Source organism: Anser brachyrhynchus (assembly GCF_964034855.1).
Source record: "Anser brachyrhynchus genome assembly, chromosome: 3".
In the NCBI taxonomy this organism is placed as follows: domain Eukaryota; kingdom Metazoa; phylum Chordata; class Aves; order Anseriformes; family Anatidae; genus Anser; species Anser brachyrhynchus.
In genome coordinates this window covers 55,815,867-55,843,465 of record NC_137696.1, presented here as the reverse complement: position 1 = coordinate 55,843,465, position 27,599 = coordinate 55,815,867, and the positions used below count along the sequence as shown (strand labels likewise).

Here is a 27,599-nt window from a genome sequence, read left to right as displayed (position 1 = left end):
TGGAAAAGCTCTACTTGTTAAATTCTTTTTGGACTGAATCCTCAGACATCTATGTTACAAGCTCACAACTAGCATGCTGTTAAAATATTCAAATCACTGCTGAGACAATACTATCATTGTCCAATCTTTTCAGTTTTATCCACCACTAACACATCAAACAGAAAACAAACAAAAATAGTATTTTTCCTGCACATGTAGAACAGTAGAAAGCAACATTATTTTCTTTCTCCTTGAAAGTTATTTACTCTTGGGAATTCAAAACTCTGTGATATTTCTGAGCCATTACACTGACAGAAATAAACATCTAGAACTTAATTCATCAATATATTCATTTACTTATACCTGAATATACTTTATATACACTCTAGAGAGGAATCAATGAAAATCTGTTTAGAGAGACATCAAGCTTTCTCAAATGGTATTTGGCTAGATGTACCAGCTCTTCTGGTATACCTAGCCAAATTATAACCTTATTTTTGAAAGTGGTCTACATGCTTTTGGAAGAGATGCATATGTACTATAGTTTTAAAATCCCTCTTCTTTTACTTTTTTTTTCTGTTGAGAAAATTAAGGAAAACCCTTCCTGCTTACTCTTCAACTGTGGACCAAAGCACCTGAACAAAAATTGCAGCAGACCAGTCAGATTTGCTAAGTAACTATGAGGCAACGCAAGTTAGGCAGGCTGAAGATCCTTCAAAGGGTTAGAGAGTCACATAATCTCATCCAAAGATTAGACAAGAGGTCGGACAACTGAAGCAAAGGCTCAGTCTTGCAACCAGGACTGAAGTGCAGAATGAATTACGGCAAAGCCACAACATACATGTTGTCATTCTGTACACTCTTGATCATGTATAAGTGTTTCTATAGCATGTAACAATATAGAATAAAGCATTTAGGAAACAGATAAGAAATAGATACGACAAAAACAGATGTTCTAGCACAAATGGAAACGTTTCTTTACACAGATTCCTGAGGCTTTCCAAGGATCCATTGTTTTCTAGCACAACTATCTTGTTCCAGTGTAAAGGAAGAAATCAAGTGGAGTAGGCATTAGCCACACAGCCAAAAAAGCACTGAATTAAACTGCCTAGCAGAAGGTCACTTCTCTATAAAACTGTACATTCTAGTATTACAGTCATTGCTGTCAGAGAAAAATGTTTTTAACTACTTGCCTTTTCTTTTAATTCATGAAATCTTCACTATGGACTTAAGTTATTCATTCTGTATCAGTTTCTACATGTGCCTTGTAAGAGGTCTCCCAAAACAAACAGTAATACTTGCAGATTTATTCTAGAACTAACAAAGTTCTAAGAAAGAACTTATGACCACTGATTTCATTGTTCAGGTTCTTCTTGCTGGCTGCCGTGTCACAGGACATTACAATGAATGTCCTGTGAGGGCCTCAAGAATGTGTACCATAAAAAATTTTAGTTAAGACGACCACATTGGTAATATCTCACAAGGAGAATACAAGTCTGATACGTAGCTTTTTCTTGCATGTTTTACTAAAGATGACTTTTCTGAAGCATTTAGTTGTACTACAAGCCAGTTAAGTTTTAACCACTAAATACTGCTAAGTGATAGTTCATCAGTTAGATTTTTAACCTCATAAAAATTGCTGTCTTGGATTGGCTACAGATAAAGTACACAGTAATCTATATAAATACACTTCAGTGACCACAAAGCATTTTACAGTTGTAAAAGTAGCAACAGCCCCATGGTATTATAAAGCTTATTAATTTCCATCCCAAGTTTGTCTTTTTAATAAACTTTTTTTAACCACAAGTAACGTTCCTCGCTTGTATCTTCAAGGATTTCTGCAATTCAGTGCTTTCAGCTGTATTTTCAAATGTTTGTGATTACGAGGTACGTTCAAGTACCCTATCAGTGTTTCCTATATTCATGTCTGTACTTTACTTCATATTTTCAGAGCCTAACGCCTTGATTTAGTCTTCCTTCATGCTTCCAACATTGTCCTCATCTACTTAATCCCTCCTTAAAAGCAGTGGGATTTACATTTTTTTTTTAAAGTCTCACTTGAAAAATAGTTCAGTGAAAAGCCTTCAACATATCCTACCTTGCCTTCATCCATTGGATTGTCACTGATGTGGACAATAGGTCCTGGGTGAGATTTGGATGACCTAAACAAGGAATAATTCCAATTAAGAGAAAAAAATAGCCCTGCCCAAAATTGCATCTCATAAGATGATTACAAGTAATAAAAAAATTATATTTATGTACTCTCATAGTGAAACATTGAGACACCAATTAATCTTAAAACATCTCCTAAAGTTGATCAAGAAAAACAAAATATTATTTAAAAAAATCAGTAGCATTTCATACAACACCTATTTCACATACCACTTTTCTTCAGAAGATTTCAGTAGACTACATACAGTAGACTTTTATCTTGTATTCCTGCATACACACAGTTTATCTGAATGCTAACTAACTCAAAGAACAATAGCTGCTACAGATGAGACAAAGCCCATGTTATTGTTTCCATAAAGCTTTGCCTCCCTTAATTGCACAAACTGGAAAGCTATATTTTGCTATCTTCCTTCTTCCACATGCTCATTTGTAGACAAGAAGATATGATACACTCTCTAAACCATTAATTCTTCAGTGATGAAAAAAGAATTAAAGTAACTATTTTTTAAACATTATATAATTTAGATACTGCCCAAGATGGGTACTATTAAAATGGGTTTTATTAAAAACAACTCTGTTTTTATGTTGAATTCTTGCTATTAAAGAATTATTATCTTGATATTAAAGAAGATCGACAAATGAAGAGATGTGGTTTTTTTTTTTTCCAAAAGCCTTTGGCAAGTGATGGACTTCATGTATGTTTTGAAGATATAACATTCTAGAAACAACAGCAGCACAGAAACAGCAGCATACAAGTGTGTTTTCACCCACATACCACTGTATTTGCAGTCACAAATCTATTATTAAAAAAGGAAAGAGGAATGGAAATAGCTGTAAAAAATATATTTTGTTCTTGGAATAGGCTTATTTAAATTTACATTTTCAACCAGTATGCATCGGCCCTGTCACAATGCATATCTTTACACTCTGGAAGATATTCTACAAGGACTACTGAATCCAATTATCCCTGAAAACATGCTGATGTTAAACAGAGTTCTGGGCATCACAGCCTTAAGTCAAGTCAGAAATAGTTTTAACAAGCTGAAAAAAAAAAGTCCACCAAGTTAACGTTAACACTTCACTTTCATGAAAATAAGTTATTTACATGCCTGTGTACTTTGCCCGTATTATTTGGTGCAATGAGACTAATATGGAGGTTGTTCTAGATAAGAATGTCAATTCTGCAACTTATAACATCTTGGACACTTGGACATCTGTTCCCCCCCCTCAATAGAGGATACCAGACTGAACTCACAGTTCAATGGCTTTATTCCACATGATGACATAGCCTGAGAGAGTAAATGATTCCACATTGACAATGTGAATGTTTCCTCTTTCGGTGCCCACATATAGCCATTTACTTTGGAAAGGTAGATGACAAAATGTTATCCTGAAAAAGAATACCACCAGAAAAAGGGATTAAAGAGAAGTCTTTCATAAATCCAGTATTTCAATGTCTACGTTGCCAAAAAGTAGAAGAAATGCAGCAGGCAAACAGGAAAAAGTACAAGTTACAGGTAGATAAAAATAGCAAAACCAGTACATGATCAGAGATCCACAGACAACGTAAAATTTAGAATAAACATTGAATATAAACCAAAGTATTCTAAGACTATTAAGTCATTCAGATAAAAATCACACAGGCACCACTGAAAATCATCACACTGCATGTTTTTTCCTTAAGTTAGCTGCCATTTTAAGCTTAAAACACAATACTCCTATGTTATAATCTATAAATCTCCCTTTGAAAACAATCTAATTTCAAGTTTTGAAGAACAAAAGATTTTTAGAAGCAACTTGTTGCAGTTTAAACTGGCTTCAAGTGAATAAGCAAAGGGAGAAAGACTAATCTATTAAACATAAATTTACATGTAACCCAATGTATCCCCCAAACAACAAGCCTATTAACAACCACAAGACCTATAAAATAATAAAATTCATTTTAAAAGTAGTTTAAAGTTGGTGTTACTATTTTACTTAAACAACATTTTAATTTCCAATCTTGCATTTTTCACCTCTGTTGCTAGTAATGGCTGGCAGAAATCCTCCGACTGTATCTCCAATGCAAGAATTATTATTTTAAAATTTGCTTATTTCTGACCTCTTGAGTTCTGCTTATCGTTTAATTTGTTGACAAAAGTAATAATGTATGCATAGGAACTGGAGCTTCTGAAGTATTTGAGTTTTCTATATAACAGAAATACTAAGTTAAAGCCTAGAAAATTTCTATAAAATGTTTTTGAATTTACAGTTTCATCTGATAAGGTCCAATATGGTAGAAACCTGACAAACTCCTTGGACTATCAAACTAGGATTTTCAGAAAGGTTTCAGTGATAAGCTAAAATAATTATTAATTGGAAATTTGTTTTGTCAGTGCTAATCCTTAGCTTTACACATTTTTTCTTATTTTCTCCCAGTTGGGTTCCCTTCTTGCCAAATCCATGCATCATGTCACAAGCCTGTTAATAATTATTTACGCAAAGAACAGCTTTAGATCCTTTGCATTAGATGTTCTATGTATGCATTTAACAAGCACAAAAGCAAAGTCTAGTGGCAACAATGCAAAAAATTACTGATTGTTGAAAAGACATTAATTTGTATTACAGTTTTCAAAAGTTAAGGTGTCTGTTGTAACACTACCTGGATCCAAAGTGCACCACTTTTTATATTACTTATTTATTTCCAGCAAGGGAATGCTGATTGCTCAAGCAAATCTTTAATTTATCCATTTTCTGACTTTCTTGGTTTCTTTTGCTCTTGTACTTTAAGTGCACAGGCTGCACTTTTTTTTCCATTGATGTTATATAGAAAAAAAGGACTATAGACAAGATTTAAAGTGCTCCAACTCAGTGAACTTGTAGAGGTTATAACATTTTTACTATACAAAGTAATCTGCAAACACTGCAGGTGAAGCACTTGCATTTCACCAACTTCCTTAGAAGAAAGACAAGACAGATTTTATTGGAAGTTAGAAACATACATCTGCACATACACCATTGAGGCAGGTCCCCAAATACCACTACCCAGTAAGAGAGCTCTCCCAGCGTAAGCAGGCCAGGGGGTATGTGAAGAGAGGCAGCGTGAGGCAAGAGGTGAAGCAAACTCTCAGCACTCTGCAAGGCTATAGATTTCTTTCTGGCACTCCATGTGCCAGAAAAAAGCTGGCAGCCGCATCACCTGGATCTAAAACTATGGCCTAGCAGCCAGAAAGAATATTCAAGAGCAGGGTCACGGGTATATCTGTATCGATCTGTGAGTTAATATTGTCACCTACAGTTGCCCAACACTCATTCTAAAAATCAAAACAAGACAACCAAAAACTAAAATCTATTTCATGGCATTTAAAGGTGGACAGAAATATAACTTTGGGCTGCAATTTCAATTGCTATAGTGAAAGGGCAACACTTGAAGGTAAAAAAAAAAGAGCGTTCAACTCCTCAATACTCTTGATGCCTTTCATGGAATACTTTTGCACTCTTCAGCCACACTCAATGTCTTCTCTGTGCAGCAGAGATTACTTTTGTCACCAGTTAGCAAGCAGTGAAATGCTTCCACACCAAGAGTAAGTTACATTTGATCTAGTATCTTTACTAAATCTCAAAGTCAGGAGGCAAATGACTTCAGAATTGTAAGTATACGTAAGTTTAAAGCAGTGTTCCCAACCCAACCTTCAAAGTGCGCTTTTAGCAGTCTTCCACAATCAAAGTCTTGCATGACGTTTATGTAACCAAAAAATATTCTTTTGGAGCTTTCATGGTTCACAGAAATGATGACTATCTAAGTCCAAATGGAATTCATTGTGGTGAAGCTGCCATGATGAAAGAATCACTGCTATTACTTGCTATTTCTCCATTTTCTTTCTGGGATAAAAGTATACCTTCCAATTTTCAGAAATTCTATTATATTTTCATCTACTTGATTCATTTCAGATAACTGCATTTATTTTTGCATTCAATTTACAGAATAACATTTCTAACATTATGGTCCATGTACTGAGTTTCTCTTCTCTTCAGTGATTAAGGCTTCACCTAAGACACTAAGCAGATTTTAAACAATGGCTGGAAAATTTATAGCCCCTGTAGAAAATAAATTCAGTGAAGCTATGACCATCTTAACAACCAGAGAAATCACACTGACATGTCAGCATATAACTATATTCAGTCACCTAGCTTATTCCATTTTAAATTGGACTTGGGACTACAAGAGATTTAGACTTGCTTTGGGAGATGAAAACAAGTTTCAAGGTCTTCTTGGTAGTCAGGCAGCTCCCTTCAGGCCAAGAACAGCACATTTTTTTTCTTAAAAAAATGCAGACTTTCCTCCAGAAACCCTTCTTTCTGTCATGATACGATTAGAGTATGATATTAGATACTCTGTTCCTAACACACATACGATCCACAGAAGTAGAAACTGCCATATTATACCCTGCCCATTTCCAAAACTCAGGCATTATTCCCGTTCTCTCCTTACCCACAAAGGGATACATACACTAATGTAGAAAAGAACCAGTGGTTGGGCAGAGATTAAAAGCACTACAGATGCACTGAACCAAAGTAAAATTTCTTTGCAAGCCTTTCTTGAACACAAATTCCAACTGGCTAATAACAGTCAAGAGCAGTACACATTCTTTCCTGTATCAAACCATTCTGACCAAAAAATACCATGAGAAAGGCATCCATAAAAAAAAATAGACCAGTTTTGGGCATCCAAAGGGACAGCTTAAAAATGGGACTGCGTGAGCAAGTGATGACTGAAAGCAGCCTTTTGCAAGCAGTTCGTTCATGGCACAACAAATTTATCATGCTACCCCTTAAGGAATATCTGCTACCTCATCTAACACATTCTGTGAAGCTGACGGAACTTTTGCCATAATGCAAGTATTGTGCACAGCACTTTATTCCAAATATTTTGAATCCCTTTACAGAAGAAAACAATGCTTTAAAGGGTTTTTTCCAATGTGAGATTTACAATGATTTTAATATATGCTAACATCACTGCCTAGATGAGGTACTGTTATGCAAGCCCAAAACAGTCAGCATAGTGCCAAATTCTAACATACCCGTACTTTTCCATAAGCATTAATTCTTCTTCCTCACTACATACACATTCACAAAGCTACTGCACATGCTCTCAACCTCCCTCCGCAACAAGCTAACAGAACCCAAGAAGAAGCTTTCCTGTGAAATGTATTTATCAGAGCTTAACCCGTAGTTCTCAAGAAAACAGTTATATACAGAATACAGTGTTACACTAACAGTAGAAAATATTGATAAAAGAAAAACCCCAACCCTCACAAAATGTTTTTTTATTTTTACTGCACTTAGAATGTAATTTGTGTTGTTGCTTATGGGAGAGCATTAGCAGTGACAGGAATCTTTACGCAGCCATTTGGAAACCCACTGAAAAGATTTTCTCGTAACTGCAGACCATGTCTTTTCTAACAATGTCAAAATTAGTTAAAATTTTGATTGTGGTTGTGTCACAACATATATAAATAATTATAGCAAATTACAGTATTCCCTAGAGGAATTTAATTATGGAAATCTCAAAGAATAGAGTTTATTAAATTAATATGCCAACAGCCTAATTCTTCGACTTAAGGGAACTAGTAAGTAAAAAAAAGACACTTGAGTGTATTATTATGACAACAAACATCCTTCTAAATTAATCGTTACCTTTCCTTAGTCTGCTGCATTATGAAGTATTATGTTCTTCAGAATTTTCCACTACTTTAACAAAGCACAGTGACAAATACTTTGATGAATGTCAAATGCTGATAACAGGTTTTATTTTTAAGACACAAACTATTTCTAGAACCTCACACTATCATTGTAAGTCTTCAGTTTGTGCAATTACATTAGCTGCTCAAATCAGTGTATATGCAAAATATTTTTTTCTAAGAAAAGCAGTAAGCTATCAAAGTTGCCTTCTGCATACATCTCTCTCCAAGCTTTCATACATGGGATAGTCAGCACAAAATTCCTAAACTGAAATGTTTAAGTTGTATACTAGACTAGACTCCATGTCTGTGGTCCCTGTGACAAGTATTTAATGGGCACAAAATGAAGAGCCATTGTCACAGTGACATTCAGATGGAACCAAGCAGTAGCTGTGATTTTTCCCATACTTCTGCAAGGGGGTTATTTCCGGATTTGTTAAATGCAATAGGTTTTACATACTTACTTGTATGAAAAAGGCCTGAAGGGGCAGGAAGCACAGGCAGAGGAAGAATTGTTCTTCAATGCCCCCCAAAATTTTCCCTAAAAAGGCCGTGTTGGTAAAGGTAGTACATCATAGAAACTGGCCCAAACATCCCATAAGAGTACTCTCAATGATTCTTCTCCAAATATGATCACTTGAACACCTGGCTCTGCTGTCAGCTGAGAACCTACACTCAGTATCTGACTTCTTCTGTACACTAGTGATGTCAAAATGTGGTAATGGGGAAGCAAGATCCGAGAACAATAATAAAATGGGAGAATGCCATGACTGATGTGACCAACATTAAGGCCTTTTATACATCATTCCAGATAGAGGCTCACTTTTAGAGTTCTTATGTTACTCAAGGAATAACCACCACGTTTGGCATCAGAAGACAGTCAGGTAGCTTGCTATAACACAAGCAGTTCAGGCTAAACATTTATTCTTGGAAGTTACATATGAGGATTTATAAAACAGCCACATTGGAGATGTAAATTTCCCATTGGAGAAAGAAGAGCTATGCTCATCACTGATGAGGAAAAGTCTGCCAGGCAGGCAGGGCAGAAAGACTAGAGCTTGAATTCCACCCAGGAACGTGGCAGTTGGTCATTACGTGGCACACAGCACTGTAAAAAATCATTGGTGTACAGGGAAAAACGGTAATTGGACAGTGGAGACAGGTTTTAAAAACTGTCTCATAGAAACCTGAAGTCTCAGAGTAATAGGACTCACTATTTCAGTTCAGCCTCAATGCCAAAGGCAGCAGGAGAAAACACACAATTGTAGCTCCATCAACAGCACCTACACATGGGATAGAAAGTGCACTGCATGGCCTCCAGAAAACATTTTTCAAAGGAATCTGATCTTGCACGAATAAGACATTCAGACCTGCAGCAAACCCAGACAGCTGAAGAGCTCCTTTTCCCTTACTAATGTCTTGAAACAAGCTGGAGCTGCTAAGTATGTCCTCCAGTGGATCACCATTAAGTAACATTTTTTGAGCCCAACAGGAAAAAACGGTCATATATATGAAATCATAAAAACAGATGATCATTTCATTTTGATCTTGAAAAATAAGCCAGTTTTAGAAAAAGGGTGAAAAACTTAGCTATGTGTCATATGTCAGATCTGTACTCAGTATATTATTAACTCAGAAAGAGTCCAAATATTCAACTTCTCAGAAGCATTGTATGGATGTGTATCTTTCCGTCAGTTATACTATAATCCTACTCCAAAGCATATAGGGCAAGGTGGGGGGAAAAAACAGCCCCCCAAATAAATGGTGGAAGTGCAACTGATATTAACACAGAGAAAAGGGGGAAAAAAATCTACCATCATCTCTTCTCAAAGGCAAAAAAAAAATAATCCTGTATGTCCTCCTGCTATCCACAAAGTGGCAGAATTGGTCAGTTTATAAATTCAGTGAGGTGGAAGGAGAGAGAAATCCTTTCAACTAATGCATGGCCTGAGTACAAATTTACAGTTTCTAACAAGGTGAGGTATGTGTCATAATAAAAGTCCAAAATCCTATCTCTTAGTAAAGAGTAAATACAAGTGGGATTTTTCACACACACTGCAGAGTTTGTATTTAAAATACAAACGTGAAGTGGCTGTTTACAGCAGGGTACAAAGGCAGCAATACTTAAAACACTTTGCTAACTCCAAATTGTGCAGTTTCATGCCGAGAAAGACTAAAATCCTACAGCACAGAAGTTGACATATTAAAAATTAAACTGCTATCAATGCATTCAATGATCAATATGCAAAGCACTGGTACACTAAACATTTGGTTCTATTTTTATGCTATGATTTTGGTTCTTGTCTTTACGCTAAGCCACAAAGCAAGTAGAACATTTGTTTCTGCATTAAGGCATGGAATCACAGGCAGCTCAGGAAAGATGCAAGTCAGATTATAAAACAAATTTTTCATGTTCTGCATTAAGCTGGCATATTTTCAAGTTTATACAGGTACGTAGATGACAAAAACTATTGCCATTCACTGAAAAAAATCTTAGCAATGCACCAAAATCTAGGATACTAGTAAGTTGACACACTGAATCGTGTATTTCACGAGGAGATCCTAACGCAAGCAACCCACCCCCCCTTCACGTAAGCACCATTATGCATTTTCTTCTGGCCCCTACACACTGCCCCTCTTCCTCCTTCCCACAGTCAAGGAACAGTGGCCAAGCTCACCATTATATTGGTTTAATATCTTCTAACTTTTGTTTAGTAACTAGAATATGGAGCAGCTGTAAAACCCACACAAATGTGACAAGAACAAAAGGCTAGAAAACTTGCAAAACTAGCTTGTTTTGTACTGTATTTCTGATATCTGCCATTTTTTTAATTTGTTATACATTAACAAGTTCATCAGTCACCAGGTCAAAAAAGACTTGTTTCAAATTACTCACCACCACTGATACAATAGGCAGCTATGATTTTATTAAATGGCCAAATTCTTTCTTACAGATACTCAACTCATTTACAGATTCAACAGAAAGCAGAGTCTTTAAAGACCCCTGGCCACTACTTTTAAAGATACATTTTGTTCAAAACTAAAAAGCTGCAAGTTACCCAATGACGACATTTTCCACTGCTAAGAATCAAGTCTGTAATGGGTAACACTCACGTAAAACTCTTAATCTCCATTCTTAAAATTCATCAGCAGAAAAGCAAGGATCCAGAACACTTCCCAGTCACATAGTACAGGCTGCATTCTGAATTGGTTTACAGGTAATTTAATACCTAAGGTGGTGGTGTGTTTGTTTTTTTTTTTGGTATCAAAACTACTTAACACAAGAATTTATAAACAAGATGTGTCCATTTTTGTTTCCTTGTTTGACTTCTGCTCAAAACAGGCCTGAAATAATGCTAGTCAAACTACATCACCAACAGGTGAGAAATACAAGTTCTGGAAATAACATCGTAAAGCTCTGAGCTCATTCATGTATACAGCTAAAACCAGGGAATTAACCAAAGCTGGTAAAAGGCTATACCAGGGGAATAAAGAATTCAATAATGCACTGCACCCCTACCTTTTTTCTCCCCCTCCTCTTTTTTTAAAAGGTTTAAGAATAGGTTTCAAATTGTATCTTTTAATCTGGGTAGCATGAACTGCTTCAGTTACTTTATGCTACAAACAACTTTATAATTCACATCAAATCCCTACATATCAAAATCCGATTTGAAAACAGAATCTGGAGAAAACCTGCCCCTTGACATACTGAGCTCAACTCTTAAGTAGGATACAAATACTGCTTTTCTGCAATGTCAACACACTTCCAGGTACTTCCAATCAGGCACATAATTTTAAGCCTTTGCATCTAGAGTTCTAAAACAAATACTGATATAACCAGAGGAATTGATTCAGTCATTTAGTAAGATTTGACTTGATTTCTCCTCCAAGGACATTTTTCCGTTCATTTATTTTCTTTTACCCAAACCAATTTCCAAGATACTGAAAAACCCTACAAAGTGCAAGCTGGCAAAGTGAAGCATCATTGGAAAACATTACTATAAGGCTCAGTTTTAATATTTAATATTTTAATAATTAATGGTTGAGAAGTTAATTATCCTTATGAGAAAATCTTAACCCCAAATCATAAATTATTTAAAAACGTTTTATTAATTAGGTACCTAACATCTTCGCACTTGCTAATTTGAGTGTTCAGTTTTTTTCATGAACGCTCCTCTTAATTAACTTTGTAGCTAATACACAACATAAAACTGACCCAAACAAAGTCAGCTACTTCAAATTCACATAACATATCAAACCTATTAGGAGTTGTAATAACACTAACAGCTCTAAGTTACTAAAACCAACTAAATAGAATTATTCAGCAATGAATTTGCAATTTTCTAAAGTTCAGAATCAAAGTAATTCCCTTGTAATGAGATTGCACTTTATAAAATAAAGCTTTATCTTATGAATTAGCCAAAAGAAAGCTATTTGAAAACATACGTAACAGTCATCCAGCATGACTGTTAATAAATGGCGTGTGACAATGCCATTGGTGGCGCTGGGACCTTAAGTGTTCTGGCTACTTCTGTAAGTTATAATGATGGATACTTTAAGATTAAAATTACTACAAGAATAACCCTTGTCTCAGAAACTTTACCTTCACCTCTCTTGATAATTATGATGCTCTCACTACATATTTTTTTCTGATGCTCTCACTACATATTTCAGCAAGGCACAGCTTTTTTTTTTGGAAAATCAGTAGCCTCCCCAAAAATTAATAATTATTACTACTACTGAAGAGATGTAAGTTACCTAGACTTTTCCCTGACCCCATTCTGGTAACACGAAGTTCAACTAACTATGACAGGTTTTGCTTGTGAGAATACCACATTTAGAACAAAACGACAGTTTAAAACTTCCACTGTTGAAACTAAACTATCTGTACACCTAAGACTCTAAACCAGCTTCCAATAGATTTACACACAATCGGAATCACCTCCTCTGACACGCATTTTAAAGCATTAGTTACAAGCTGATATCCAATGCTTTGTTTCAGACGGCAAAGCCAAATTTTATACTTACACTTAACTAGGTGCTACAGGTAGGAGAAAAGTCATTTAAGAACAAGGGGAAAGAGGACAGAGAAAATTTGGGTTGGATATTCCACTTTATCTCATAGCCAGACAACACTCCTTAAACTAGAGACAAATTTCATTCCTCCCTATTTGACTTTTATACTGCATAAAGGAACTGACACCTCCTTGGGGTGGAGAATTTTGCTCTGTAAACAGAGCTTTCCATTTTGTGCGTAATATTTATGCATTGTGATCACAAAAACAACCTCAAAAGGGACTTGGGAATCACTTAATCCTCTATCCCAGAAAAACAATAATCTGCTTCTATGTCATTCCTGACAAATCTGTTTATCATCTGCTCTTTAAAACTACAAGGTTACTCCATAATCCACCCAACAGTCTACTGTAGCACTTCGTATGACATTACATCAAAAGGTTTCATACAAGTATTTAAATCTTCCTGTTTCGTTCTACCTATTACTTAAAGCCTGCCCTATTCAACAAAGCTTCCCGCCCTATTCAACAGAAGTACAGGTCACAGACTATTGTGTTCTTGCTAGGCTCCTCTCAGCTCTCCAAGAAGTCCAGTTCAGAAACACGTGGCTCAAAAGTACGCATAACATTCCAATTGAGACTGTACCTAATCTGGCAAGAGAAAAACTACTTCCTAAAAAACTTGAAGAAAAAAAGACAGAAATATATCTCAGTAAGCCTTCAAAAATGGAGCTAGTTTTCCTGTTGCCTTGTTAGTACATACAAATACTTTTGTTCCAAAAATTCCTTTGGAGACAAACTAAAAGTCTTCTTTCCCTCCACTTTTTAATGACAGGAATATTGTTGTTCAGCAAAGCAATACTCAAAATAATAGAGAAGTCATCTCAGTTTAGCAGACATATGGTGTGTCTACTCATAAGCAATTTAGACCCTAACCACCTGCAAGTTAATTGCAAAGTAAATCCAGTTTCAATTTTTAACAATTTATTAGTTGTACTGCTTTAATAAATCCAATCTCCCATTTACACAGTGTGATGGTAATGTGCAAAGCAAAAATAATCCAATTCCTACCGTTCTCTGTTAAACTTGAGTGAATGAAGTATAGCAGGTCTCTTCTGACGTAAGTTCCACAAGTGTAAGGTATCATCAGCCAAGGCACTCACAAGAGCTCCCTATTAGAAATAAGTTGAGTAAAACTTTATTTCTAGAAACCTAGTATTAACAACATCATGGAGGAAATATGTAATATTTTCTACCAGTATTAAAAAAATATTTACAAGCATGCATGTCAGCATCATAGAGCAGATAAGTTTCAAACAGTAGTAACAATGTAACTGATTTGATCATGACATTGAGCTCGCTCACATTGGGTTCAGTGCTATACTGAGGGGTAATGGGAAGAAACAGCTTTTTCTGGTGTGAGCACATCAGTTTCCTCATGCATACGATTTGCAGAGAAATTAAGCAATGAACTCAGTGGCTAATACCGATGCACCAACAAAGTTAGTGATACTTAATTTCAGCACTCCTCTGAGCTAGAAATCCCTCTAGAAATCTGGCCATAGCTAGTTTGAGAACAGCGTCACTGTCGGGTCTCAGCTGCAATATCTCTAGAAAAAACATCCGAAATTACTGAGGGATCCGATTAGGGATCTTTGCTCAGCTCACATCTGAAATAGTAGCTATCAAAATAAAATTAACAACCCACTGAAACTGTTGGCACTATTAAAAGCATACTTTACTACTGTAAGGGATAACATGCAGCATTCAATTACATGAATAAATATTCCCAGCAAAACAGTTCTTGCCTATAGCAGGAGCACTCTAGAGACAAAGCCAGTTTCAGCAGTTAGTCTAGCAATTTATGTGATTAAATAAAGGTACCTTAATTGTTATCACTGTTTAACAAAAATGATTCGAAGTGTGAATAGTATTTGTATTTTGATGTTTGCTTAATGAGAAGTTGAAGAAAACATATGTTGTATCTTCTCAAAATTATGGAATATAAAAATCATTTTACTAACCTCGTTAATCAGAAACTGAAGCTGGATTACTGCAGCTCCACTGTCATGCTGGCAGTAACATTCCACTCCTGGGCGACCGAAGCTGAAATTGGTACTGTTAAGGAATAATTGTTGTATGCAAATGTAGGAAAAAGAAAAACGTTATCAACATCACTAATATCGTGCTCAAGCAGGCTAATACCCTGCTTCTAGCAAGTGCACTCAAAATACTTAACCACATAGACCTTAATGATCACCAAAAAAAATTCATAAACAGAGTAACAACAGTTGAAAGGCCCATTTTATTTATCCCCATGAAGTAAGAAAATTATGTATAACTGCTAAACTTACCATATTTATTTAAAGGATCCCTTGTCAACAAGAACACACTGGAGGATGATGAAGCAGTTATTTTAGTAGTGTTAAATATCAGGACTAGTATAAAATAAAGTTTATTTAAATAAACATCACAATCAAATGATCTATTTTTTTTTTAAGTGCTAAAGGAGGAGCTTTCTCTCATTTTTAGATGCTACTTACAGATGAAAGAAGAGCTGAATAATGCAAGGCATATTAAAAGAAAATGTGCTATGACAGAGATAAAAAGATCAGTAGCCAAAATATGGAGGAGTCAATGGTAAATTATGTATAAATGTAAATTTCCAGGATCTCTGTATCAAGATTTCCTGGATGCATACCAACTATGAGATAACAAAAGTGTGCTCATTTTTACTCCTACACATAAATCAGTCCTCTACTTTTATAATGAATATCAAATTGAAGAGGTAACAACATAGATTCTTCCTTATCTCAAAACTAGACTAATTTATTAGTTGCAAAGACTGTATTTCCAGTTTGGTTATCCTCTTTCTTCTGTCATGAAATTAAGGAAATTCTCCAACCTCTAGGAGAGGGAACAGAAATAACACAAGTCCAAATGAATTATGTGAAACAGTCAGTATACCATCATTACAGTACAAACAGGGTTCACAGAGAATAATTTGCCAGAGAGCTGAACACCTCCTGTTTTAAACAGGCATCTTGGAAAGAATGGAAACCATTTCGAAGACACATGCAAATCAGGGAAAATAACGTACAATTTGTTCTCTCAGTACACAGTAAAAGCTAATAAAACATTACAATTCTCACCCATTCTTCAAGCTTTCTGTTTACTGAAAAATTGTTGATCACAACAAAAGTGTATATATATACCCTTTAAAAAAGTATGTACTGCATATATCATTATATATATAATTGTATTGGGTTTACATGGCAAGGGCTTGATAACAGGGGGACTGCAGGAGTGGCCTCTGTGAGAAGAGTCCAGCAGCTGGCCCGTGTCAGATAAGGGCCAGCTCCAAAAGAGGACCCACTGCTGCCAGAGCCAAGCCAGTAAGTGATGCTGGTTGTGCCTCTGCGAAAACAGATTTGAGAAAGGGAATAAAACCTGCTGCACAACAGCAGCTGGGAGAGAGAGGAGTGAGAACCAGCCCTGCAGACCCCAAGGTCAGTGCAGCAGGAGGGCAGGAGGTGCTCCAGGCACGCAGCAGCAGTTCCCCTGCGGCCTGTGGAGAGGCCCCTGGTGGAGCAGGCTGTCCCCCTGCAGCCCATGGGTCCCACACGGAGCAGATCTCCACGCTGCAGCCCATGGGTGGAGGAGCCCCCGGTGGAGCAGGTGGATGTGGCCTGGAGGAGGCTGCGGCCCATGGAGAGCCCCCGCAGGAGCAGGCCCCGGGCCGGAGCTGCAGCCCGTGGAGAGGAGCCCACGCAGGAGCAGGGGGTCTGGGGGGAGCTGCCGCCCGTGGGGGACCCGTGCTGGAGCAGTTTGCTCCTGGGGGATGGACCCCGTGGTACGGAGCCGTGTGGGAGCAGTTCCTGAAGAGCTGCTGCCTGTGGGCAGCCCCCGCAGGCTCAGTTCGGGCAGGACGGCATCCCGTGGGAGGGACCCCGCGGGGAGCAGGGGCAAGAAAGTGACCGTGAGGGAGCGGTGGAGACAAAGCATCAGGGAGTGACCGCAGCCCCCATTCCTTGTTCCTCTGTGCCTCTCAAGGGAGGAGGCAGAAGAGGATGGAAGGTGTTTTTAGTTTGCTTTTAGTTTCTCAGTGTTCTAGTCCACTAGTGATAGGCACTACATTATATTAATCTCCCTATGCTGAGTCTGTTTTGCCCATGATGATAATTGTTGAGTGATCTCAACCTTTGAGCCCTTTCCACCGTATTTTTTCTGCTTTTTCCTTTGAGGAGCAGGATTGAGAGAGTGGCTGTGGTGCAGCTCAGCTGTGTAGCAGGGTAAAACCACCACAATAATGTATAATTCAACACCCACACCCCACAAATATTTATATATATATATATAAACTAAAATATACATTCACACCAGTGAAAGTGGAAAGGCTGAAGTAACTACTAAGTTTCATGCAAATTAAAACTCAAACACACATCTCCCACTCAGCTTCTAAACAACAAGATACAATGCAAGCAGAACTACAGTAGAAACAAGTCTGCTTCAACACACCTCTCAGTGTTTTACCTTTTCTACTTCAACCACTTTCTTCTCTTAGCTTAATGAATCTGTATAACATCCAGCCAAGTGATAAGAGATATACTAAACAGATGTTGAATAATCCAAACTTAATTCCAGCTTTCTTCCCTGAACAGAATTAGTAATTTAATTTTGTTCTGGAGTGGAAGGGCTTAAAGAGCCAGCTTGCTTCACCTGTTTTTTCCCCTTGTATTTTACATTCTTATCAGTATGTTTCCTGTACAAAGAAATCATCAGCCAGTTCCATACTCCACTACCATTTCATAGCTCTTAAAAAATGTAAATAAAAAGCTTAAAATCCATGTTCCCCACCCCCCCAATACCTTCCTTCACAAACTCAGAATACTTTTAATATAGCAGCAGTACTTTTACAGATTGCCAGGCAAGAAGAAAAATCCCCACAATAACAGAAATTTCAGAGTCGATTAGTTGATTTACTTCTGCCTTGCTCATGCTTCTGCATTCACTTGAATTGACAATTTCTTGTAGAAATAGTCAAAGCCATTTCTGAAAGTGAAATTCAGATGTTTACAGGAACTGAATTTTATGACTTGTCAATTATTTATTTGCACTGACACAGTTTTCTAACAAAAAAAAGATTTCCCAACACCTCCATTGAACATCAGCTTCCAAATTAAATATGTAACACTTGTTCCAAATAAATTGTGGGTGGTGAAGGAATTGAGACTTTATAGCTACCTTGCCTCAAAACAAGAGTATGACCCAGAGTACAAGAGTATGATCCAGAGAAACCCACAGATTCTTCAAGTTACTCCAACCTTCACAAGCTCTATCCTTCAAATGTTCGCCTCAAGCAATTTCTGCTGCAAGTATTTTCTAGAAGCACTATTTTGTGTGTAATATTGAAATTTGTATTCACTAGTTAAGAATACTTGAACTTTTGACCAACAATCCTTTAGCATTTTGCAGGACATCTCAACCAGTTCCCTCTCCAGAAATCAGTACATTCGCAGCATGTAAGTAAGTTTATGCAAATTTTAATCGTACAGAGGAAGTTTCTGCTTTTTGACAAGTTAGTGGAAGCCTCATGAACAGATCTGGAAACAGAGTTTGATCTCTTTTACCCTGCTTATGTTTATCAAAAAATAAAAGCGCAAACAGTGCTTGTAGCCCGTCCATTTAGTTCCTCTAACCAAGGATTATGTAGCCTTCACTTTTTCACCTGGGAGCTAAATTTATTCTTCTCATCTCAAATTATCATCATTCTCCTAATCAGCATTAATCTTCTTTTCTAAAGCAATGCAAAGCCTCCCAGTTTTGTGGGGTATTCTGAGCTGAAAAAGCACGTCACTTAAATACTGACTGTGGAAGGAGAACAGAATAGTTTAGCTAGAAGGGACCTTCAGGGATCATCTTGTCCAACTGCCTGACCACTTCAGGGCTAACCAAAAGTTAAAGCATAGTAAGGAGGGTGTTATCCAAATGCCTGTAAAAACACATGGCTGTTAAAATACCCTTTCCATGTTAAGCATTTCCCAACCAACCACACAAAACACACAGTATTCCAGGGAGTGCAGTTTGTCCAGTTCCTCTATAGCTGCTGCGTATGAATGCTTAAGGCAAGAGAGCTCACTGTACTAAGCAGTGAGCGTCTACCACGTAGTAGTCCTTGAAACAGACAATGATTATAATGGATAATGACAAGACAGGCAAAGCATTTTCATGCTGCAGACAGGAAAAATTCTCTGCCAAAGAACTAGGGTTGCTCAGGAGGAAATAGTCTGCTCAGAGCAGTTTTCTTTCCTTTTTTTTTTTTTAAATCAAATACCAATCCTTCCTCCTTCATTTCCACACATTTCTTCCTACTGTTCCTGTTTTGTCCCTAATTCCAAATAGGAGCAAGTAAGTTCGATTAAGAGCTTCTCAGCCGTAGCTGTGATTATTGGTTCTGTGCTCCTGAATGCCATTAGGAAGTTAACCCTGACAAACACTAGCATTTCTGTCTCCCAATGCATGTTTTATGAAAAAGCAAGCAAAAGACAAAAGCCATAGCTAAGAGAAGGAAGAGATAAGGTACTCATGTCCTAACATCAGTGTTCATTTTCCTGACTGCTGGAGGCACAGATCATACCTTAGAGAAGCACATTATCACACAAATATAACATTGTATAAGGACACCGACTTGACTTTGATTTGTAGCAAGAGTTCCAAAAGGTGTTTTTGCCTAACATGTTTCAGACCTAAACTTGCACGTTTTTATCTATATCTATATATATCTTTAATCCAGGCAAAACTAAAGCATCATTTTTCTAGTATGTGTGTTAATGCTGGAAAATATTCTGCTTGAAAAAAATATTTAGAATTTATCTGCATAGGAACAACTCAGTGCACATCTGCTTTTTGCAGTTATGTTCTGAGAATGAAAATTAATTCCTGAATACATATGAAAGCCTCAGAAGAGCAGTCCATTTACTTACTACTTTTTGGTTTTAATTCAACTTACTCTAAACCAGACTAGGGAATATCAGGGTGTTTCTTCACTTATGATAGACCCATCTGACCCTAGAGACAGTTGCAAAACCTGTACCTATATCACTTCAATCCTTAGCATAAGTCAGTTACAAATACAAAACTACATTTATAATATAAATTACCTTTCAAACTATCCCCACCTTCATGTTCATACATTGCAATAAAGTTTTGATAGTTCAGCACAAGATATAGACCATATTCCTGTATCAGATTTGCCACTGTTATGATAGTCTGGGATTTTCAAGACAAATACAGAACTAACAGCTTTTAAAATTCATTACCAGATACCTCTTAAAGTTGTAGCTGTAACACCTGTAGCTGTAACACAATATTTAAACATCAGGCAACTCTAATGGAAAAATAGATCTCCTAGTAGAGGAAGATACATATTACTGCTCTGAATTATGTACAAAACACTAAGGTTGCTTACAATATTCTTATATATACCAGTCTGTAGCATACAGCTCTACAGCACCACAGATTATACCTGCATGTTTACTATATAAACCCTCACAGAAACAACCTCCAAGAACAGTTTATCAGTATACACGGCCAGTCAGCAAGAGTTATGCCAGAAGTTGGGAAGTACCACAGTCAATACTGTCTACAAAACTAGCTTTGACCTTTCATGTCCATTTAATACCAATGAACAGGATAAAATTAAGTCACAGAACATTTTAGGGAGAGTTTTAGATTACATGTCAAGCCTAATATGGTAGCATATCACCATTTAAAAAAAAAAATTATAGAATTTCTTTCTAAAACCTTAGGCCTGCATAGCATCTTGCTGTGTTCACACCCCTCACCTGAGCAGGTCTTTATTCTTTAGCACATCTCACTATTTATGCCTGCAAAAGTATAAAATAACATTCAGTAACATTTCACATCCACTTTCCTATATGGAAGTGACAACATCAGGAAAAAAAACAAACGAGGGCTTTTGTTATTTACATAAACAGTGCTACAGCTTAAAATGCAATTGAATGAGGAAAACAAACAGCCACATCTCTAAATGAAACAGCTCGCTCTTACATACCTAGAATCATTAAAACTATTTTATCCAGATTTACAGCACTTCTTGCACATATAGACTTAATTTTCTTCTCTGTTTTAAAAATCAGGTCCCTTAAGTTCTCCAATTCTGAGTTTTCCGACCCCTAACTTAAGTAGTGGCCCAGCAAGAGTTACACTCACCTTGCTCAAAGAGTGTGCTTAGGGAAGGTGCAGATGATGAAACATTATGAATAAATTAAACTATAATAAAAATGCACCTATGAAAGGCAGAGATCTTTTATAAATTTAAGTTCAGGTATGGCTCCAAAAGAAAGCTGTAAGACTTCTCAGATTTTTTCATTTAGCAAAATTGTAGTCTTCGTCCAATTTGCAGACTTACTGTGAAGACTGATGAGATTTCTCCTTTCCTGCGACCATCTACATGCCTCTGGATGAATTTGGTGCCATTAAGACCCCGCTTGAGTTTTATCTAATCCTTCCATTATCGAGAGGTACTAACAAAGTAACTCCAATCTTGATCTTTTTTGCCGTAGTAGTTAGGTTTTTTTCTTTGCAGTTCCCCCCAAAGCCTATCACGCTAACAGTAACTACAACCAACTGTGGAATAAAGAAAAATGCCACGAAATAAAACCATCTCCACCGAAAATAAGAGGTATTTTTATTTTAAAAATGCAGAGAATATACAACCAAGAGAAAACTTCATACCACATCAAAGGTACAACAAGGGATAACTGCTAATCTGAAGAAGCAAGCTTTTGTTAATCGGCAGGTCCCATTTTCTTCAGCCTTAAAGCATAAAGCTTACATTGCTGCCTTCCAAAAACCAATAAAGGGTTGCCTCATACACATGACTTACAAAAGTACAGAAATACGCAACATTACTAACACTCTTTCAACACTGAAGAGAAGCTGAACTCACATCTACAGACACTTTTTCCTCCCTCCTCTCCTCCAAGCGCAGCCAAGCACCAGCTCTCCCCAAGTTCTCCCCTGGCGACAGTGATGGCCCCTCAGCCTCCGCACCCTCCCGCGCATTTCCCCAGTACAAGCCAGAAGTTTCAAGGACAGGAGCTGCAGCCACAAGCAGGCCTGAGAAAAGGCAACAGGGCGAAGAGAAGCCAGGACAAGTGTCTGCACAATGCAGGCCCCACTAACTCCCACTATTTCTTCCGGAAAAGAGCAGCCACACCTCACAGCCACCACCCTCTACGGAAGTTGAATAGTTTACTGCTTTGTTACAAGGACCATGGTGCTGTCCTCTACATTTCCACACTAAGTACAATTAGCTTTAAAACTGAGATTAAAGGTTGCCAGGTGGGAATATTATCAAATTACCAGCAATAGCTGACTATGGGAATTCCAGCTGGACTGTTGCAATGCATTCTCCTTCTGCCAGCTAAGAAGTGGAGAAGGCAGGAAAACTGACCTCAAGGAAACAGGATAAGGAAAAGGAAGATGCCAGATACAGACAGAAGACACTGGCCGTAATGCCTGTGCATCAGATATAGCACTTGCTGAATTAGCTGATACAGTTTGACCTAGTTACTTGGACAGAAAAAACGTCAACATTATACACTGTATTTGGAAACCAACTCAGGCGTCCCTAGACGGTAAGGAAATAACTTCCAGGCAACGAAAAAAATCTACATTTAGCTTCTTTCTATTAGTCATAAAGATGAAAGTAAAAGCAAAGCACCTCATGGTAGAAAAGACTAGGATCTCAGTGCTGGGAAAACCTTTTGCTAACCTTCCAAAGGTCTTCCCTTCCTTGAGAGAAGAGAGGGAAAAAAAAACAACAAAAAAAAACCAGAACTAACACTCAAAAAAACCACAAACACCCAGGAAGGTAAGTTCCTTCCACTTATGGTCTCCAAAGAGACCATTTACACACCAAAATAAAACCATTATGTTTTTCTCATTTCCAAGGAACCTTAGCATTGTACAAAGTTTAGGTATTTTTGAGAGCAACTGTACTGAGTGCTGAGTGTTTTTCTTTTGTTGTTTGTTTTTTAAATACGGACACTGAAGGCTAAGAAGCCACATTCAGATGGGTTATGTTTGTCCAACAAAGTATTTGAGATGCACTGAGTTCAGTGTCCCAGAGGGTGGAAACCAACCAACTAAAAAAAAAAAACACCACACAAAAAAAACATAATTTCCATTGTCCAATTACTACTGGGGAAAAAGGGTGACAGCAACCTGGGCAATCTACTCTAGGTGGCCCTGCTTGAGCAGAGGGAGCTAGACCAGATGACCTCCAGAGGCCCCCTCAACCCCAGCCATTCTGATTCTGTGAACACGTGTGGTATTCGAACAGCTCTTTTAGATCTTAATCTTGTTATTTCAAATGCCATATTGGCTGAACTACTGCTGTTTGCTCCTCCAGCTGCAGAAATTCCACTGAACCGGTGACTAGGCAAGCCCCTGGAACAAGGCTTTCTCAACTTCCAAATCCGTCACCGATAACATCGGCTCCTGCATAAATGCAAATCATCTTCCCTAAGCATTCACCTTGTTCGTAAAACAGCCTCAGCTCCTCTAAACATCAGGAGCCAAATGATTCAATGGCATCTTTAGAAAAAAAAAGTCTTAGATGGACAGGGTGAAAATAGGCAGGCAGTTGTAGCAATCTCAAAGCATAAAAAAAAAAACAACTTTTTTTTTCCCTTAGCTTGAGTTATGTCAAAATTGTATGTCAATTATTGAACTTGCCTGCACAGAAACTGATCCATGGTGGATATTGAGCAGTTATATCAGATTTGTTTTCTAGCAAATAATAGCTAAGAGTCAAAATACTTAAACTTCAAAGCTACTTACATAAACAGGCAAAAATACAGCATTTCCTAAACAGCTTTGAAAAGTACCAGTAAATTTTCTGTAACAGCTGCATTTGGTAGAATTTTCTCATGCCTGCCAGTAAGAGGCAATCTTTCTTGAGAATAAGATGTAAACTAGGTAGTACAAACAGGACAAAAGCCCAACTTAAAAAAAAAAAAGGAATTGTCATTAAAAACAATTTTACATACATGTAATTCAGAGATGATAATGCATGTCATTAATTCAAGGGGCAAATCATCAATTTAGATTAAACAGAATTTTCAAAAACCCAACAAGGTTATTGGATTTCCTTGATTTTACTCATTTTGTTTTCTGACAGAATCTCATCCAGGTCCTACTACTTGAGCCTAAAAGCTATATTTCAGCACTAACAACGCAAAAAAAAAAAAAAGAAAAGGAGATTTATCTGGCATTTATTCACGTGGGATGGGAGGGAGGGAGAATGGCAGAACACAAGGGGAGAGAGAAGGAAATTGCTACAAATATATTTGCATAATGGTTCCTTTGACTACACAAGATGTACTGAAACGGGTTGTAACTGCTAACTCACTGAAGTTTTTTTTGGAAAGGCTATATACGGAAGAATAAAACTAGCAAATCATTACATACTTCGAAAAACCTTTATCAAAATTCAGAAGCAAGTCTTTTTATTCTGTTACACGCTTCCAAGTCCTGCTCATCTGTCATCCATTTAAAACTGTTTAATTTTAATTACAAATATCCTATCTCATCCATCCTTTTGGTAGTATATGCTATATCACAACATTAATAATTAACCAGGCCTTTTCTTCTTATGTTCACAGCTTCTTGGCCACGACGGAAGGCATGGCCATTTTATGCTTAGCTCTCTTCCCTGTGTCCAAATATTCCATACAGACATTGCCAAAAACAGCATTAACAAATGTAATGTGCTGAACTAGATGTTAAGTGAATTTTTATATACCTATTTAGTTTAACTTACAAAAGCATAAAGAACCACATATATAACATTAAGTTATTGTTATAAGGTAATCACAGAATATAGCCAACTCCTGCCCAATCAATTATTGTCAATTAATGCCAATTTCTGACAGTAAAGCAACTGTTAGGTCCAGAAACATGTCTCATCCCCTATTTTGGGGAAGACAGAATTATCTAAAATACTTCCCCTAGCGCTTGCCTGCCAAACAAATCTTATTCAGTTATTTTTCAGTCACAAAACACAAGATATTCATGGCAGAAGACACTAACCGTTAGAATTTCATCTCAACCTCATTCAAATCTAAGCCCATCCTTCAGTTCCCTTCCTCCAAACTGAGCAGCAGCTAGTCCAGCCTGCTGAGTCCCAGTTTCACTTCTACCTCATTAACCCTTTAAATATTTTTTCCCAGAATAAGAACAGATAATATTACAATTCCAACATTAGCATAATTTCTAATTTTGCACATCACATTTGCATTTCAGTGCTATCAAAGCAGTGGTGCCAGTTTTATGGAAGGCTAGCTCAGTATTACCACCACAAACGCAAAACTAAGATACAATGCAAGCAATTCAGTAGATGGCACTCTTTCACAAAAATCAAGAAAGGAAACTGTCCTCACAATAAACAAATGATTACCTTGAAGCTGCAAAGCTTATTTTTAATATGTAAAAACTGTAAATACTCATTGGAGTGTTTAATATTTTGTACTTTTCATAGGAAAATGTGTTTGGTTTTTTTTCATGCAAAAATATTGAGGCATTATCACCTTTTTGTCAAAATGCAATTCTATATTGCTATTTTGTCCAGACGCGTGCTATTACAGAGGTCCATTTCATATCACAAAAATAGCTGTATACCACTGTTACATGAAGTAATGTTTTTGTGGCTTTTGTTTACTAGAAGCCAGTCTGAGAAAGACTACAAGGTTGAAGTTGTTCCTAGAAGCTGCTTATGCAACCTTAATTCAGTATCTCCTGAAATGCAGAAGATCCAATGGTCTTCTATTAAAAAAAAAAAAAGATTATGCAGTATTTTACTATCACCAGTAAACATTTTGCATGATTTAACTTAAGCTTTATTAATAGTGTCGAAAAGATAGACGGCCATTAGATCAATTTAAAACAACACAATTCTTTAATATTACTAAAACATGAGTATAGTACTAAATAGAAGGCTTCCCATTTCATCTCAGCTCTTCTTTTAAAAGTTTTTGTGGATGGCACCTCACATCCTGCTCCCTCTCATTGTACTTGTAGACTTCAGATAGTTCCTTTGGCCACAAGAAATGCATCACCCTATGCTAAACAGAATTCCCGTGAGAGCATGAACACAGCACTACTGCTTGGTATGGCTGTGCATGTCAAACATACCTTTCATTAAGATTAGGAAGGACAGAACTCATGGAAGTCTTGTAGCACTGCAAGTATCCACTGCCTAATTTAAGACTACAAAATGATGGAAAAAAGAACATGAACAGAACAGCCCAGTCCAAAGTAGTTTTCCAAAGCATGTTTCCTGAGGTTTTTCCAGGTGGCATTTGACTGCATGGAGGAATGCTACTACCTTGCACACCTCACTTCTTTAAATGAGGGTGGGTTTTTTTGTTTGGTTGGTTGTGAGGGTTGTTGTTTGTTTTTTTTTTTTGATAGTTTAGAGAATCTGTTCATCTTTTAACCCTGTGCACTTCCAGTTCCCATCATATTCCATGTAATATCTGGTATTTAAAGCAGTGCTCATCTGCCCTGCTATCACAAGAATGTTTTACTTCTTTGTAATCTGCTAGTAATTTTTAAGGCTGAAGAATTATTTTGTTCAAGTTCGATAGAAAGGAAGAAGTCTTGCAGATCACGTTTTCCTGTAAGCTTTATGAAAATAGGAAGCTGAGAAGAGAGGAGAAACCCAGATTAGATGCACAGCCCACCAAAAGGGCCAGCATTACCTCAATATCCTAAAATAGAGGCTCTGCATAAAATGCTGCAGTCATGGAAAACTGTTACACACACTGTTAACAACAGTTACCACACACAGGGTAATTCTATTACAATAGAGAACCATATGATACCAGGTTTCACAGATCAAGTGTCTCAGCTTTTTTCCCCCCAGATAAAGGTAAAGGAATACCCACATCCTTTAACTCTCTTCCTATAACTGAAGCTGTTCCAGTCCCAGGAAAGGGGAAACAGCACTCTTCATACGACAGCTTGAAGGAAAACATACATGACAACCTGCATCTCTGGCTAAAAACCACAGAAGCATACCTGTTTATGCTGCCCAGCTCTTCCAAGGTTCCTCCACAATCCTGCAGCTTAAATGAAGTTTCTAGCACAAATTCTGCAAGAATGACATTGTCTTCAAAAAAGCCTGCACTGAAATTTAATAGTTTGAAATCTGATTTATGAGGATATGAGGAGCAAGGAAAGGGTCAACACTGGGGGGGGAAGCTGAGCATTTGTCTTGCTGCATAGTCTTAGAAAAGCTGCAGAAGCAAAGACTAGAGCTTTTCCTTTCTACGCAGAGTGCTGCTGTGTCCTTCACTACCAGTCTGCTCTCCAAATGCCAGAAGAGATCATTTCCACCCCTTCTCCCCTCACCTGTCCCCACTTTTTTTAAACGGTAAAGAGAAAGAAGGAAAGATAAATACCAAGGCTGTACAAAGATCTACTTGAAGAGAAATCCAGCTGGATTCTTCAAGAAATTGTTACCTTTAATTGTATTTTTACCTTTTTAACTTGTTAGAGTAAAAAACTAAGGAAGTTTGGATTGGCTTTTGAGCATTTTAGTTCCAACTGGAATCTTTTCAGCAACTCATTTGTTCCTGAGAACCACTCCAAGAGATGGAAACAACCACTGTTCTACCTATTA

At 37.2% G+C, this 27,599-nt stretch overlaps 1 protein-coding gene across 12 annotated transcripts in view; it reads right to left on the bottom strand.

The window, feature by feature from the left end:
* Window positions 1–27,599, bottom strand: part of STXBP5 (syntaxin binding protein 5) — a 114,403-nt gene that overhangs the window by 67,325 nt on the left and 19,479 nt on the right. For all 12 annotated transcript variants that reach the window (XM_080588492.1, XM_080588503.1, XM_080588496.1 and 9 more), the window contains 4 exons: window positions 14,911–14,992; window positions 13,958–14,058; window positions 3,407–3,541; window positions 2,078–2,141 (listed from right to left, as the gene is read on the bottom strand). In XM_080588492.1, the coding sequence (XP_080444618.1) occupies window positions 2,078–2,141; window positions 3,407–3,541; window positions 13,958–14,058; window positions 14,911–14,992 (382 nt within the window). The remainder of the gene's footprint in view (window positions 1–2,077; window positions 2,142–3,406; window positions 3,542–13,957; window positions 14,059–14,910; window positions 14,993–27,599) is intronic.